Source organism: Theobroma cacao, chromosome 9 (assembly GCF_000208745.1).
Source record: "Theobroma cacao cultivar B97-61/B2 chromosome 9, Criollo_cocoa_genome_V2, whole genome shotgun sequence".
Taxonomy (NCBI): domain Eukaryota; kingdom Viridiplantae; phylum Streptophyta; class Magnoliopsida; order Malvales; family Malvaceae; genus Theobroma; species Theobroma cacao.
In genome coordinates, this window is record NC_030858.1 from 27,477,575 (window position 1) to 27,493,667 (window position 16,093).

At 32.5% G+C, this 16,093-nt stretch overlaps 1 protein-coding gene across 1 annotated transcript; it reads right to left on the reverse strand.

Moving 5' to 3' along the window:
* LOC18589733 (linoleate 13S-lipoxygenase 2-1, chloroplastic) lies at positions 6,077-14,317 on the reverse strand. The gene is made up of 9 exons (XM_018127635.1): positions 13,954-14,317; positions 12,795-13,066; positions 10,639-10,879; positions 9,172-9,492; positions 8,754-8,839; positions 7,825-7,935; positions 7,443-7,744; positions 7,089-7,355; positions 6,077-6,970 (listed from the first exon to the last, which is right to left on the reverse strand). The coding sequence occupies exons 1-9, from the start codon at positions 14,315-14,317 to the stop codon at positions 6,211-6,213; spliced, it is 2,724 nt and encodes a 907-aa protein (XP_017983124.1). The 3' UTR covers positions 6,077-6,210.

The following is a 16,093-nucleotide window of genomic DNA, read 5'->3' on the forward strand; positions in this document are numbered from 1 at the left end:
AGAGAAAGTTTATGTTGATAAAAAGTATAGTGAAGTCAATAATTCTAGAATTTGTTTGATTCTCTTTTAAGGTGAAATCCTAGATAACACTTAGGATAAGTAGTGATTTAGGCCATCTTTTGGATTGTTTAAGCCTTATTGAGCTACCTTGTTATATATTTATCCTTAGTCACCTATTTTTTCTTTGTATATACACAACTATATTAGCCTTAGTCTTTTTATTTAATTCCAACAGTTTGAACTTTTCACCTTTAAATATTTTGATTTTTCTAGGAAACGTATTGAGCTTAGAGATAAATTGATGGAGAAAGGTGTTAAAAAAAAAGGTGATGGGTGCTTGAAATTTACCCCTTGTTCACAATTGTCAAAAATAAGTTTGGCGGTGTAAAAAAAAAAGAAGAAAAGAAAAGAAAAAGAAACAAAGTGTGTTGTACAAAGGAAGTTTTACTTCAAGTTTGAGGGTGCTATGAAACTTTATTGAGCTCTTTATAGGTCCTAGATTGATTAAGTGTTTAGGGTGAATTTGAGCCTAAAAATATCCTTTATCATACCTTGACCCTAGCCTTACATTATAAGCTTAATAAAGACCTATTGATCTTTGAATAAGTGTTATTCTACATTAGTAAAGAGAGAGATGGAAAATAACTTATGAGATTTTAGTATTAATCTATGCTTAGATTTGGCATAAACTAATCCGAATTGCATGATATTCTTTGTAAAAGATTATTCACACACACACAGGAAGTCCATTCGAAAAATAAGTTTTTACTTAAATTGATGCATGACTTTAAAGATTAACTATAGTTTACCTTAAGCTAGAATTGAGATGAATTCTTATGGAAAAATTGGAAAATCATGATTTGGTACTTCTATCTCTTGTTCAAGTTTCTTTTATGTTTTACTTTCTTTTACTTGAGGACTAGCAAAATTTTAAGTTTGGAGATGTGATAATTCTATTTTATAGAATTATTTTAGTTTAATTTTGTTATTGAAAATTAGCAAAGTCTTTAATTTTTATATAATTTAATTATTTTTAGTTTTTTTTATAGTTAGTTTTTTTTAAAGTGAGTTATTTTAATTTTATGTTTATTTACTTTAATTTGATTATTATTTATTAGTTTTTATGTTTTTGTAGGAATTAAAGGAATTGGGTTTAATTTTGGAAAGTAAGATATTTGAAGAACCTAAAATTCTGTTTGCATATACTTTAGTATTTTGACCATAACTTGCGTTACAAGACTCCAAATGATGAGATTCTTGAACCATTGGAAAGCTGAGAGTCAGAGTTACAACTTTCATGAGGACTACTTTTGCCAGTTCTACTTTGAAGATAAAGAAACTCGCATCGGAAAATGATTGGGCATATTGTTGTAGGAATGGCAATTGTAAGGCTGACAATTGATGTTTGGGCCTCATTACACTTTTAAGCTCAATAATTAGAGTTAATAGGTTAACTTAGGGAATTTTAGGTTAAGACTTTTAGTATAAACAATATGTTTTAGGAGAAATAAAATATCCTAAAACAAAATAGACAACTATTGGAGATTCAAGAGGTTGAAAGTTGAGGTAGAAACTCGAAAAGCAAGGCTACAATCAATCGTTTTGTTTTCTTCTTTAGCTTTTATTTTTCTTGTTACTCTTAATGATTGAAATTTATATAATGTCATTTGTCTTTACAATTATGCGTAGATATTTTTCTGTTTCTAAGATTGCAATTGAACTCACATATAATCTAAATTTTTAATCTCTTTCTTGCTTATTTTTAATGGGATTTGAATTGTTTATTCCAATTTATTTTTAATGCTTTTAATTACCTGATCACCAATAAAATTGATTTAGGAACCTAAACAAACCTGAGAAAAGGAGTTTAATGTAGCCTAAAATTGAAATAGCATTGATCATATTAATTGATTTGCATATAGGACAAGGATATTCCTATAGGCCATATGTAACCAGATTAGAGCTTGAACTTAATGAGTCTATTTTATTTCAATTCACATTAAGATATAGTATTTTAATTAAAATAGATATTTTTATAAGACAAGTCGGGAGACCCTTATAAATAATTGAGGACTCTAAGTTAGCAATTCAACCCATTGAAATAAGTTGAGAAAGAGGTAATATTTAGATGAAATGTGAGGGATATTGTAATCTTAGGCTCATTTGATTTGACTTTTACTCAAGTTAATATTACTTTGATCTTTCTTTTTAGTTTAAATTTTGGTTAATTAGTTTTAGTTAATTAATTTAGTTATTTGATTTTGATTGTTTTGATAAGATTAAATTGTTCTAATTTTAGTACTTAGTAAAATTTTAAATCAATTCTCTGTGGAATCGATACTCTGCTTACTACTATATTATCTTTTAAATACGTATACTTCCATAAGTAGAAATTTAACTAACAATTATCCAATCATTTCCCAGTGCTTCTAAGCGATAAACAGATGAACAGGTCATTATCTGATCAAGATTTTATGTACATGCTATAAATGGGTTGCTATGGTTCTAGTTAAAAAGATATGATTAAAGATTTATTAGGGAATTGTCTAGTTAAATGGAGATCTAACTAGTTTGAGTTGAAATGGTTTTTAGAATTTAGCAATCTGATGCTGAATTGGTTCTAGTTAAAAAGTATTGATGAATTGTTTTTCTTTGTTGATAGATCACTCAACTATGGTTAAGTTCAAGCATGCCAACAATCGAGAATGGCTAAAGGCCACAACTGCTTCAATTGAGTAGCATCTGCCGCCACCATCGTTGATGCCAACATCCATTAAAGTAGTGGCTCTTTCGGTACCATTGTCGACTGCAATAGCTACCACTTTAGTACCTCCACTAACAACAGTGCCACCTCCATCTACTTCAGCGCATGTTATTGGTACATTTACTGCTATCGATTGAGGTGAGAGTGCCTCTAGTTCAGCATAATAGTTGAGGGTTCGAGGGGTCAATGTAGGTTTATGTACTCCCATCGATCTGGAGCAACATATCCGTTTGACTCCTATTGGAAAAAGGTAATTTTGACTATAAAACAAATACAACCATTACTTAAAAAATGAATATGTTTTTTATTAATGTGTTCTAATTATGTTACAATACTTTTGTTAAGACTGAGGTGACTCCGACGATCTCGAGAATAATCAAGAGTCACTTCCGTGGTGCTTAGCCTACATGGTGGGTTGGTCAAATGGAAGTGAAGGACTAGATGTGGAGAAAATTTGAGATAGCATATTGTATTTTCACTAAAATATTAATTGTTATTGAATATATATATATATATATATATATATATTATTTCTTGGCAACACTAATTTATTACAATTTGTTACGTAGGAGTCTTTTACATGAGCCCCTACAGATGCTTGAATGGTGTGGAAGATATGGGAGAAAATTTGCAAAAACCGGTTGGGTATCTGTTAGGGGACGAGCTCATCAAAGTGCAAAGGGAGGTCAAGGTTTTAAACATCATCCAGACAAAAAGAATGCCTTGCGCCTAGATCACTGCAAAAGTCTAGGATACCTTAATCGGTAATGTATGGGGCACCAATGAGTGGCAACGTTGATCCCAGAGGCGAAGAAGAACTGCCTGACAAAGAAAGAAGGCAGCATATCAAAACACATAAGCAGTTCCTTACTATTTGCCATACATGGTAAGAGAATGGTGCATGTTCTTCATTTTCATTAATATACTTGCATATATTATGTTATAATATGGATGTCATTGTAATTGTCTTGCAACCAGAGGCGATGCAGAGGCTGGTGACATTCTCTGAACTGTTTGATTACACCCATAAGTGAATGAAGGTAGCAGAAAGTATATGTACAACAAGTCCAAGACCATTAGTGTAAGTAATAAAAGTCTTCCATTTCATTATATAATTTTATATGTTTTAAAAAACAATTATCGTTGACTTATCCATTATAAGTTATTTACAAACTATGCTTCTGCGTTATCACAGAAGTACAATCAACAGCCATTGTCCCAGCCAGAGTTCAATTCGCAAGTGTGGTCAGACGCTATTGAAGGGGAGAAGATCACGCGGACCCAAGTCCACAAATTTGGCATCAGGGTGTCGTCTACATCAATACTTGATGTAGCTCAAACAACGAAATTTGCTTGTTGTTTAACCCTTTCTGCCAATGTTGCAATCGCTTCTTCAAAGAATCTCGAGGGCTACGAGGCACTAAAACAAGAAGTCTCAACTATGAAGACCATAATTCAAAACTTCGAGACAAGAATCGTGTAGATCCTCCAATACATGAGGTCGGCAGCCCACTCCATGTCTTCATTAGAGCAGTCAGGCCTTTCTAATAATGAAGACATGCAACCAATGGGAGATGGCAGTAGATAGTTTCTAGGTTTTTTTATTTGTATTTCTTTACTAATTGTGAGAAAAATAATATAATTTGTATTCTTTTTTATTAATAAAAAATATTTTTTATAAATATTTGCAATGTTTAATATTATTAATTATTTGTATTGTATTTTTCGTTTAAAATGACAATAGGGATAAATCAATTTCAATTTTCGTAAAAAAAAAACTTTTCATATTCCACGTCATTACTGATGAATTTTTTGTTTTTATTGATAGAATTGGAATCAATATCATCACCGAAATCAACCTCATCATCGACAAAGTAGAGGACATTACTGACAAAATTCACTACAATTCAAAACACTCAATTTCATTCAGGTTTCTGTTGACAAATTTGACAATATATTATAAACAAAAATTACCGATGGATGTCATTGAATACCGAGTAATAAAGCTTTCAACGGATTGGATATTGTACCAACCGAATATGCTGATGGAATGACCTGTACCGACCATGGTATTGTCACTTAATTACCTATGAAATTGTCTGTCAAAATTCCATTGGTAATTTAAATTACCGATGAATTTTTCCGCTACCATAGGTCTTATATTTTGTACTGAAAAGGGAATGATAAAAGAGGTAAGGCCATGGAGATGGTGGATGGAATTTCAAAGATTGGATGAGCTGAAAGAAAAAAATTGGTTCCGTCTTGGTGGGGCCATTTCGCATGAGGCCAATGAATGTGCAAATCATTTGCCTAAAATGGAATCTCAAGACAAGAGATCGATACCGGTAGCATGGATATAAAAACGAAAACATAGTTGATAAATGGTGAAGGGAAGACAGACTCTGTTGGAGGCCTAGCGCCAAGAAATTACCAACGGAATTTTTCATTGGTAAAGCTTTCCATCGAAAAATCCGTTTGTAATTTTTAATAAAAAATTCCCTCAAAAAATTCATTTGTAATTCGTTAAAAATCTGTTGAAAACTTCCAAAGGAAAATTTGTTAGAAATTTCCAATCAAATTTCATTAGAAATTCATATCAAACGGAATCTTCCGTTGGAATTTTTGTATTCTCAGACGGATTTTGTGAGAAACATTCTATTGAAATTTAGTTTTTTTTTTATGGATTTATATATTTTTTACGAAATTTTCGTCAAAAATTTTCGGACGAATTTTCAACGAAAAGTATTTATGACAACACTTTCAGAGACGGAATTTTCAATAGAAAATTCTATTGAAAATTTGTTTGAAAAAAGTATTTCCAATGAAAATTTGACTATTTCCTATGAAAACTTTCATCGAAAAAAGTCAATTTTTTTTGTAGTGTGAGAGTGATAAAGCCTTCAAGAAGGGGTAGGAATCCTATGCTCTTGTTTTCTGAAATGAGTATGATCTGGATGGATATTCTGCCTTGATTGAATCTGTTTTGCTTGAACTAGATGGGTAACAATATCAAGTTGATTAGTATTTTGGTCACCCTGTAGCTGTATAGGAAGATCTGTTTAGTGTTCTAGTTGTAAGTAATTTATGTGATCATAATAGTGAACAGAAATGTTTTGAATGGGCTGATGCCTCGGGTGGGAATGTACAAGATGGCTTTTGTATAAGGATGAATTTGGGTGGTTTTTGTACATGGGCTGCTAGAGCAGAATTTTTGTACAGGGTATAGGCGAAATGCCAAACTTTTGTTCACTTTGTTGGGTTACGAAATTGAGCAATCTCTATGATTTAATGAAATCTTTTCATGGCTTATAAAAAAAAAAAAAAAACTCACTTCAAAGAGATATATGTCGTGAAATGTTTTAACATCAACATCCATAAATAATAAAAAAAGTCAGCATCCTAATGGCATTTGAACATCCATAATATACCATAGCATGTTCTTAACCTCAAATTGAGATGCTATATGGAACCCCTCTTCCAGTCACCCCAGGCTCTGAGAATGGCTTCAAAAACTCATATGGCACTATCCCAGCTCCATTTCTGTTCTTAAAATCCTTGTTTGCATTCCTTGCATCGATAATCCCTTCAAGCTCCCTTAACCTCCCATTAAATCTTTCAAATGCCGCTTTTATCACAGGATTTTCAGCCCATGCTGACTCCGACAGTTCTCCCAAGTATTCCTCATCTGGAGAATGATTTGATAACACATCCAAAATAGCCATCACTGTAGTTGCTTGAATTTGTGAAGGGAAGCATAGTAGGAGTAAAACTTCAGGTTTGTTCATGAAAAATTCCCAATCTTTATCGGTTGCCTCTTCGGTGGGCATATTTCTTCTGGCAATCGTTGGCCTACTGGGAAAGTAGCCTGCATATGTATATTGTCCGAAGTTCACAGATGCATGATGACCTGAGGATACCCAAGCAATGGTTGTAATAATGTGGATTAGATCTTCTGGGGTTTTGAGGACAGGCCACCAAGGTTCATCTTTCTTGTCACCATGTCCAACCGTACGAATTTCTGTCCACCATGCTTGAAGTTCTTCGTCTGACTCCACAAGACTTGCATTTGGATAGTAGTAGTTGACATAGTCGGAAACCCATTCTTTGAGAATTTCCCAAAAAAGGAGTCCGTCATTGGCAAAAGGATAGTCCTGGATTGTTAGCCTTAGGCCATGAGGAGCGCTTGGATCTTCAACAGCCATCCCCCTATAATTAGAAAAAAAAAAAGTGAAGAAAATAGGAAACTAAAATGTTAGCACTGATCTATTATTTCATGGCCAGGGCCTCATATTTCGGAGAATCTAATAATAAGAAAAGAAATTACCTGCTAATTAAGTCTGCAGGCAGTGCTTGATAATCAAATCGCCACTGAAGGCCATAGGCAACAGAGCTAAGCTCCATGGAGTACTTGCCAGGGCTGAAGCAGCTCTCAATGATCCCATCAGCACTGATAAGATATTGCCGAGCTAGTGCATTGATCTCCATTGTGTAACGGAAATGAGGATGTAGCAATCTATAGATTGGATGCATTGCACTGAGTTGTCGATTAGTAGCAATTATATAAGGTTCGGTACAACAATGAGTTCTTAACCTGCAACAGAAATTACAAGTTAACATGTTAATGGAAAAACATTGATTCTATTTTAATAATCTAAATTGATATAGAAAGTGTACATACCAATGACTAACAAGCTGGTGATAACCGGAATCATGAGCAAGGACATGAGCTTTGGCAAGCCTCCAAAGCCAGACACCCGAGGAATGCCAAGAAGGTCTGTATACTTCTTTCCACTGCGGCTTCCCATCCATGGGTGGCCGAGTGAGCTCGATGGCCAGAGGCCTCAGCGTCTCATCTGGATTTAAGAAAAATAGTGTGCGTGATCCATACAGTGTTGTGCCTTCAAGCTCTCTAACTTTCTTGACATATGGTAGTAACAAGTCGTGGTAATCTTGGACGAACAACTTTTTTTGTTTCATTGCCTGCATAAATTTATTCCAAATCAAAACCATTGTTTCTTTTCACCATCTTTGTCTGAACATTTGAAGTGAACATTGCCTACCTCATCAAATGTCATGTAACCTTTGATTTCACACTCGATCATTTCTTTGGTAATTGCTGATTCTGGGGGACCATAGATATCAGGGTCAAGTTTGCTCTTCATTGGCCATTCCTGCAGGATTTTATTGAAAATTTTATAACTCTGGGCCTAAACCTATGTACTTCTATCTTTTCTTCAACATGCCCCATAAATTATGCAGGCCCAATAGCTAGCCATAAGACCTTTTACACATAAATTGATTCAAAATTATTGAAAAACGTTATGCATATATAGATGGATGTAGTTGTAATCATTAGTTGTGAATTTTTTTTTGGGGTACATAATCATGAGTTATGAACTAATTTATCAAACAGCTCCCATATCAATAGTAGAGATTAAGGTGTTGCTTGGTTAAAAACTATTCAAAGTTTTAATATTGGAAGATTTAATATTTCCAAGTACAATTAGTTACTCGTCTGGACACCACTCAATATTGAGCATTTTTGATAAATTATTAAAAATATTAGTAATCGTTAAACCTATCTTATCATTTAGTCAAGTTTGTTTAAATTTTTTTTATCATTAATTGACTTCATTGCTTATCTTCTTTCGACTTTAATCTTAGGTTTTTTTCTTTTTTAATTCTTACTAAATGTAAAATTCTATGCAATTATTTTACAAAAAAAAAATCAATAAAAATCTATTGGTGTTTAATTTTCAACGATATACCAAATAATTTAATTTCATAGTATAAATTCAATGTTTATTTAAATTAAATGTCAACACTTAATGTTCAATATTAAATTTTCAGATTATGGAAATAGCACCTAAGTTAAACCTTATATATTCCTACACTCCTATCATGTATTAAGTCGTTTGGGGTTTTAGGTTGAGTTATTTTAGTCCATCCACAATGAGAGAACACTTTCCGGCATCTGTATAAATCATACCGTCAGTAATTGAATAGCATATGGGTTGATTCCGGCGAGGGTTTGTCGAGCAAACTCCTCATCCCTAAACCAAATGAATTTGTCTCCTGCAAATGAAAAAAGCGAATGAGTGTGCTGGTAGCATTGATCATCCATGCAACATGCTTTATTATAATTGACGAGCTTGACTCTCATGTAAATTAATAATAAGTTTTATGCGTCCTTCTTTATTATAATCAGTGCAGTTCCAAATTCAATGAAGTTCATATTAGTTTCTTTTATAATATCCTCTTTATTATAAATTTTAATTTCTTTTTTTTTTAAAAAAAAAAAAGGGTTGATTTTTTCACTTCTTAGACGTTCATGTGTAGGAAGTTAATTTGTATATATGTACATGCAGGCGCAGATAGGAGAGAAAGAGGAGGGAGGAAGAGCTCACTCTCCATTGTCTCAGGAGTCTCAAAGCGCAACACATTGTCACTTCCATCAGAAATAGCCTTGAGAAGTCTGGGAAGAAGTGTTCTCCACAAGCCTTGATTATCCTGGGGGGGCAAGTCAATCCCCTCGTTGAACAGCTGGTCTATGGCTGTGAAGTATGGGAATCCAAGATCACTGTCCACAATCGCTGTCTGCAGCGATGGGATCACTGCGTGAAACACAGAGTAGACGGTCTTTGCCGAGAATGTTAGCTGCTTCACCTCGGAGAAGGTTTCATCCCTTGGCACGTAGAAAAGATTGCCCTTTTTCTCCGAAAGAGGATCTGCATACATTTCCATCAATCTTATTATCAAAACAACATCACAAGCACTAGTTACTAATTAATTGTAATCAACTCTTCACGTTTCAGTAAAATATGTACGTTGCTAAATCAAATATCTTAATATTTCTCTTAAATTAAGTAACCCATGTCCTTTGTGAAATTTCAATTCATAACAGAGAAAAATATCCTGGTAAGATATTGATGTATACTCTCATCTCATCAGGCTTTCAGGCATGTGACAACTTATGGTCCAAATTCACTTTTTCCTCTTCGTCTTTCTCGTGCACCAAGTCAATTTACCTACATTGTTACGCCTCTGTCACTGATTTTTTCGTATCAATTTTTCTTAAAAGTCAGAAGATGAAAATAATTCAATGAAAGGAATAAGGATATCCCAATCGTTCTTTCAAAAACCTGCATTAGACAAAAAGTTACAGAGAAACACAATCCACCTGTACATGTTCTGTACACTTGATAAGGATTTTTTTTCCTATCATTTACAAGACTACAACTACGAGGGACCATTTTTTTTTTACTTTTCTTGACATTTTCTCCACTGGAATGTCTGATCTTCATCAATTACTATCTGATAAATATTGAGTGTAATTTCATTACAAAATAATTGATTATTTTTTGACGAATTTCTGTCAAATTTTGCCAGGGAAACTCTTTTCAAATACATTTTTGAAATTTTCAATTACTATCTAATAAATATGAGTACTAATTAATTTCCTTATAACATTTTGACAATTTAAGCCCTGTAACACAGTAAAATGACTGAAAAAATATTAATTGATAAGGTTGCCCGTGTTGAATGGCAAAGGCGAAGGGACATGCAAGTCAAGCGAAGGACTATCACAATAGCGGTCCCCCAAACCTTCCAATAATGACACAATTTGTTGTCGAATGTCAAAGTTAATTGAGCATTTACGTTTGGTAGTTTCTGGACCACAAAACTACTTATCAAGCTATACATAACGTAAAGACTATCCCATCTTCTCTTTTTATTTGTTGTTTTTGTTTCTGTTAACCATCAAAATAGAAAAAGACTAATCTTTTTGAGCAAAGTGGATTTCATAACTATGAATGTTGTTGTCATTTATATATGTGGGTAAACAGAAGGCATGAATTAAACTTTGTTTATACCTGAATCACAGGGCGGACGGCCAGTCCGGCAACGTCTAGGGTAAGGGAGATCTTGACTGCCGCCGAGCACAGGTCTTTTTTTAGTTATATCAGAATCGGGATCACCAATATCATTGTAAACATCATAATCATATATCCTCTCAAAAGCCTTACGCTCTCCTACACCGTTGCCTCTCACAGCCTCCAGCTCTTCAGTTCTCAATCTCTTTAATCCGCCTGGTGTTTGTGATGGCAAGTGTGACTGAACCCCAAAAAATAATTAATAATCAAAGTTATGATGAATTACCCTTAATATAACTACTTTTCAGCTAGCAGATCTCAGTTTCAAGTTTTTCATTTTCTGACTATGACTGCATCCTTCATATTTATTAAAGACTACCTATAATATAAAACTAGACAGCTACAATGCCAAGGGATTATTGATCTATGACTCCGAGGTTTTCCAACTCATCTATTCAATTATTATTTTATTATTAAAACAAAACAGAAGCGACTGTGTTTCTTCTGTTTAGCTTTGATCAGACGTACGGTGCTGAGTTTTCACATCATTTGACAAGCATGCATCACTATGTACAATGTACCCCTCAATGCCCAATTTGATAGTACTCCACTGCTAGAGTTTCCTTTTTCTTGTTTACAGGACAAAACTCAGATTTAAATTTCTGGATCTAGGTTTTTTCCATAAACTTTATCTCTATTTTCTTGTATCTCGAAATTAATTAAACTAAGTAATTAACATCAGATATTTTTGTTGGCAGTAATGTAGGGTAATGCGTCGACTATTGCAAGTCAAGTTTTCTGGATTTTTTAACAATTTCGTATTAATTGAAATGAAGCAATAAAAGCTGATTGGTGTCACTCTCAGTACGTATTACAGGGACCACTTATGTGGAAACATTTGGTGCATCAAGGACCGCGAGGGTCTGATAAATTGTTGTTGACATTTCCAAAATGTTTTGGCTTTGCCAGTTCTGTCGTTTACCAAACTATAATTGGGGAACCACTTCATCACAATAAATTAAGCTATTTTGTTGGCAGCAATGATCAGTATCCTTTGTTCCCACCTTCAGATAATATTTCTATGCTCAGTATTATTGCTCTTTTGAAAACCATGTTTCTTTTGGTGTTAACAATAAGGGAGACATGTATTCAAACATTTAGTTTATTAATTAGTATATATCTCTTATTTAAAGAGTAAAATTTAAATTTTTTTTTAATTGAAAAAATCGATGAGAGAAACATCTTAGTATTTTCTTTTCTTTTCTTTTGTACTTTTTACGGCAAAAGAAAGATACAGCCCTTCTTCAACATTTTTAATCTAGTTTTTTATTTGATACGTTTTATTTTTGTATTTTTTTATTTTGATTTTTGTTTTTTCCACAATGTTGATGTTCAATATTTTTAATGTAAAAAAGAGAAATTTTACTATGAAATTAAAAAAAAAAGGAAAAAGTATTTAATAATGAAAAAAGATCTCTGGAAAAATAGTACTTAGTTTGGTTTAATATTTAAGAAAAATAAGGATCAAAGAAATTCAACATTTGAATACTTTGCTTAAATAGGTGAAGAAATTAATACTCTTTCGGCACATTTGGTTCGCATAATAAAATAGATGAGGGATGAAATAATAGAATAATTACGACATATTTGGGTCGTATAATAAAATAGAATAAGGTAGGAATTGCTATTATAATTTCTTCTAATGTTTGATTTGTAAGAATAGTTTTAAAATAATCAAAGAATAAATGACAAAATGATAAAATTACCCTTTATTATAATATTTTATTTTTAATAATTTATAAAAAAAATTAATGATAAATTTTTATTCAAAACTTTAATATGATTATTAATCTTAGTTTTATTTTATTTTTAAAATATTAATTAATTTATAATTTAAACATTAATATGATTATTGTTTAGCTCAAAAATTCTTATATATCATATTATATGCACACTACGGCACAGGCGCACTCCAAACTAAGATATAATAAAGATAACAAATGTATTTTTATTGACAGGTATTTTAAAGTGAAGATGTTATTTATAAAAATATTATTGCATTAATGCAGCGTTAGTAATTAATATGATAATTGTACCCTTTGAACATTGATTAGAAAAAAATTGATAAATAAATGTAGAAAGTCGCGAATTCTGACCTGGTCAGTGAAAAAAATTCTCTTCTGAGGATTGTCATACTTGGAGTGAACCCACGAATTACACTTGACACTAATCGGACCATTATCCTTGAAACCACGAAGCACTATGTCCACCAAAAACATCTCTTTGCGGTGCTCATTCTCGACAACAACTGCACCAATCTCCCCAAAATCTGCCCCTACTTTGAATTCCGCCTCATAAGTGACATCGTCACCTTCTTGTTTCACTCGATGTGCATAAGCCTTAATGGTGTTCTTCTCTTGCCCCGTCTCTACAAAACAGACAAAAAACAAACGCACGGGGCTTCTTTACAAATAGATGGATCTTTTCCCTTTAACTCAGTATCTGGATTCCATTATTTCTTGTTTATTTTATTTGTTTAATTATGTATAATAAAATGCTTAAAGCTTAGGTAAATAAATGTTCTCTTCAATAGCTCCATTCGTTTGTACAGAGTGCATGGGACTGGGTTAGCTCCAGTACTCCTCCATTATAGCTTGAGATTGAGAACTGCAAGCTCCCACTTCCAGTGTCCCATCATTCATAATATAACTGAACTGTCACAAACACATGGTCACCCCAAATTTCTTTCTTCTTTTTTAATTTTTAATTTTTAAAAATGAAATTTAATTGTTAACAAAAGCATCTATTAATAAATCAAAACTTCCGTACTCATGTCATTAATTAATGTATAATTTTTTAAAAAAATTTAAATTAAAATTTCCTTTCTCCAAATAATTTAAAAAACAAAATCAAAACCTCTCTGTGTGATTGTGTGAAAAATTTTATCTAAAACAAAAAGGAAAAAGAATCAAAAAGCAGTACGTAATTAATCTCTTTTTGAGAAATATGATTACAGCAGCTAGAAGGAAGAAAAGAGGAATCTAGCTGCCTGAAATTTTTGTGATATACTTTTCTCCTTAAGATGAACTTCAATAATAAATAGAGCTTTCTTCGGAAAAATGAAGTGAAAAAGGTTTTTGAGAGGAAAACCCAGTTTCCAAAAATCTTGGTTACCCTTCGAATAAAAAATTGTGTAAACCCTTTCAAAAAAAATAAAAATTATATAAATAGTTTAAGAGAAAAGAAAGAGAGAAACAAATAATACTAAATTTTAGTACTTCCCTTGAAAAACCCTGAAATCTTTGTTTCACTTACTTGGATCAAGCTCAGCACTAACAAGCTCCAAGAGAATTGATTTACCAAGCAAGTCTTGGATATCATCTAGCCCTCTTTCTAATCCTAAGTTCGTGAGGAAACCACCAACAGTTTGTTTTACAGTGACTAAAGCTTTGACAGCGGAAGCTGAACCATCAACATTATCAATAACAGTACTGGCTACTGCTGCTTTAATTCTGTTTGGGACACAGCCAGGTTTAAAGGTTGTACGAGTTTTGCAGAATGAAGAAGAAGGCCTGGAGTTCACAGGCAGAAAAGCACAGCCAGTTCCATGGAAAAATGGCTTATGCAATGGCAATAGGGTTTTGGTGGTGTTGGAATGGTAAACATGTGGCTTCAACATTGTTTCTTTTTTCTCCTATTTTTTGGCTTAATCCTTGCCTTAGAGAGAGTAGATATATCTAAGGTTAAAGGTTGTGGTTGGAGAAGGGTGCCTCGGCAAATTAGCTCTAAGATATCTTATGTACTGTAGGGTTTAACTAGATGGCGAAAGAGAAGACCATGATTCTTTTTCTTTTGTTTTTTTTTGTAAAAATTTCTTTTCGGGTTGAAAGAGTCAAAGAGACCCTTATCTGTTTTATTTGCTTCAATATGTAAATCACAATACTATTTGACATAACGTAAAGAATTTTTTATATTAATAGTCATAGAAGTTAAATAAAAAATTAGAATATGAATAATAGTGTCTAAACTACCAAAGTAGTGAGTAATGTTCACATAAAATATGAAAACATATTTCAAGCTTATAGACAAATGAAGTACTTGAATACATGCACATTAATGTTACAAAAAATTATCATAAAATGTTGGTTGGGTATTAATTATTTGTTTTACAGTACTGCACTTGTCAAAAAATTAAAGGCAACAAGATTGGATAAGTCACATTAACTGTTGTATTTTGCTAGAAGTTACAAAAAAAAAACTGTACATAGCATTGAATTGATAATCATTCTTAAACAAAAGATTTTTTGGCAAGTTTAAGCAAATCTTAATAGACATTCTTGGACACCACGCTGCATCAGAACAAAACGGTAAATATATAAGAAGTTAACTCTAATCTGCATTTGATCAAGAATAAGTAGAAAAAAAAAACTGGAAGCATTACGTTTTGAAAACCAAACCAGTAAAATTAACTATAGTATTTTTATTATATAATATTGAATCCAATATGTATAACTAACGTCGGGACATTGTGAAAATACCAATTATAACAAGGTTAGAAACCTCATTAAGGTGAACACCGATCTTAGCAAGGTTAGAAAACCCCACTACGGTGAGTAATGGCCAAAATCCCACTTTGATTGGCCAAACCAAAGATATTGAAATCTCTTACTCTTTTGAAAAGAGTTTAGAGAAAATAAGCACTCTTGCTTATTAAAGAAAATATTATTTATTTAATCTCAACTTGAATGTGCTTAACAATTAACACAAAAGAGCTTTATATAACTATTCTTAAGAAAGAAAGCCTTTTTCCTTTTCCTATGTAAGATTATTATAATTCCTAAATAAAATAAATAAGAAAATAATCTAACCTAAACTTCCTTGGAGTACAAGTAAAGTAAAAAATAATTAAGAAAAAATAATTATAAAAATAACCTTCCCTACCTTAATGCTCAAGTTACCTAAATAATATACTCATGTATCATTTTCCCTAAATTGGAGAAAAATCGCCTTTAAGATCCATGTCTTCTTTATCTTCCCCATAGTAAGGGAAAAGATCAGCTATGTTGAAGGTAGAAAAAACTTCATAATCTTCAGGAAGTTCGATCTTGTAAGCATTCTCATTAATACATTCCAAAACTCAAAATGGTCCATCAACTCGAGGAGATAATTTGGCACGAGACTTAGGAAAACGTTCTTTCCTTAAGTGAATCCACAATAAATCTCCTTCTTTGAAACTAGTTGGCTTTTTGTGCTTGTTGGCTTACTTTTTGTATCTGACAATTTGATGAATAATCTTCTCTCGAATTTCTTCATGAAGCTTTTTAATTTGCTTAGCACGTTCTTCAGCATCAGCACTAAATTCATGAATAGTTGGCAACATAGGAAGGTCTAAAGGACTAAAAGAGCATTTTCCATGCACTACTTCTGTGAGACCTCAACCTTCGCAGACATGTAA

Bases quoted from the DNA above. Each gene is read 5' to 3' on its own strand.
- LOC18589733 (XM_018127635.1), bottom strand. From the start codon at position 14,317: ATGTTGAAGCCACATGTTTACCATTCCAACACCACCAAAACCCTATTG. The intron at 7,745-7,824 runs GTAGGCAATGTT...AAATTTATGCAG, and splicing joins GTTACATGACATTTGATGAG to GCAATGAAACAAAAAAAGTT. The intron at 7,356-7,442 runs GTATGTACACTT...TTTCTGTTGCAG, and splicing joins CACCAGCTTGTTAGTCATTG to GTTAAGAACTCATTGTTGTA.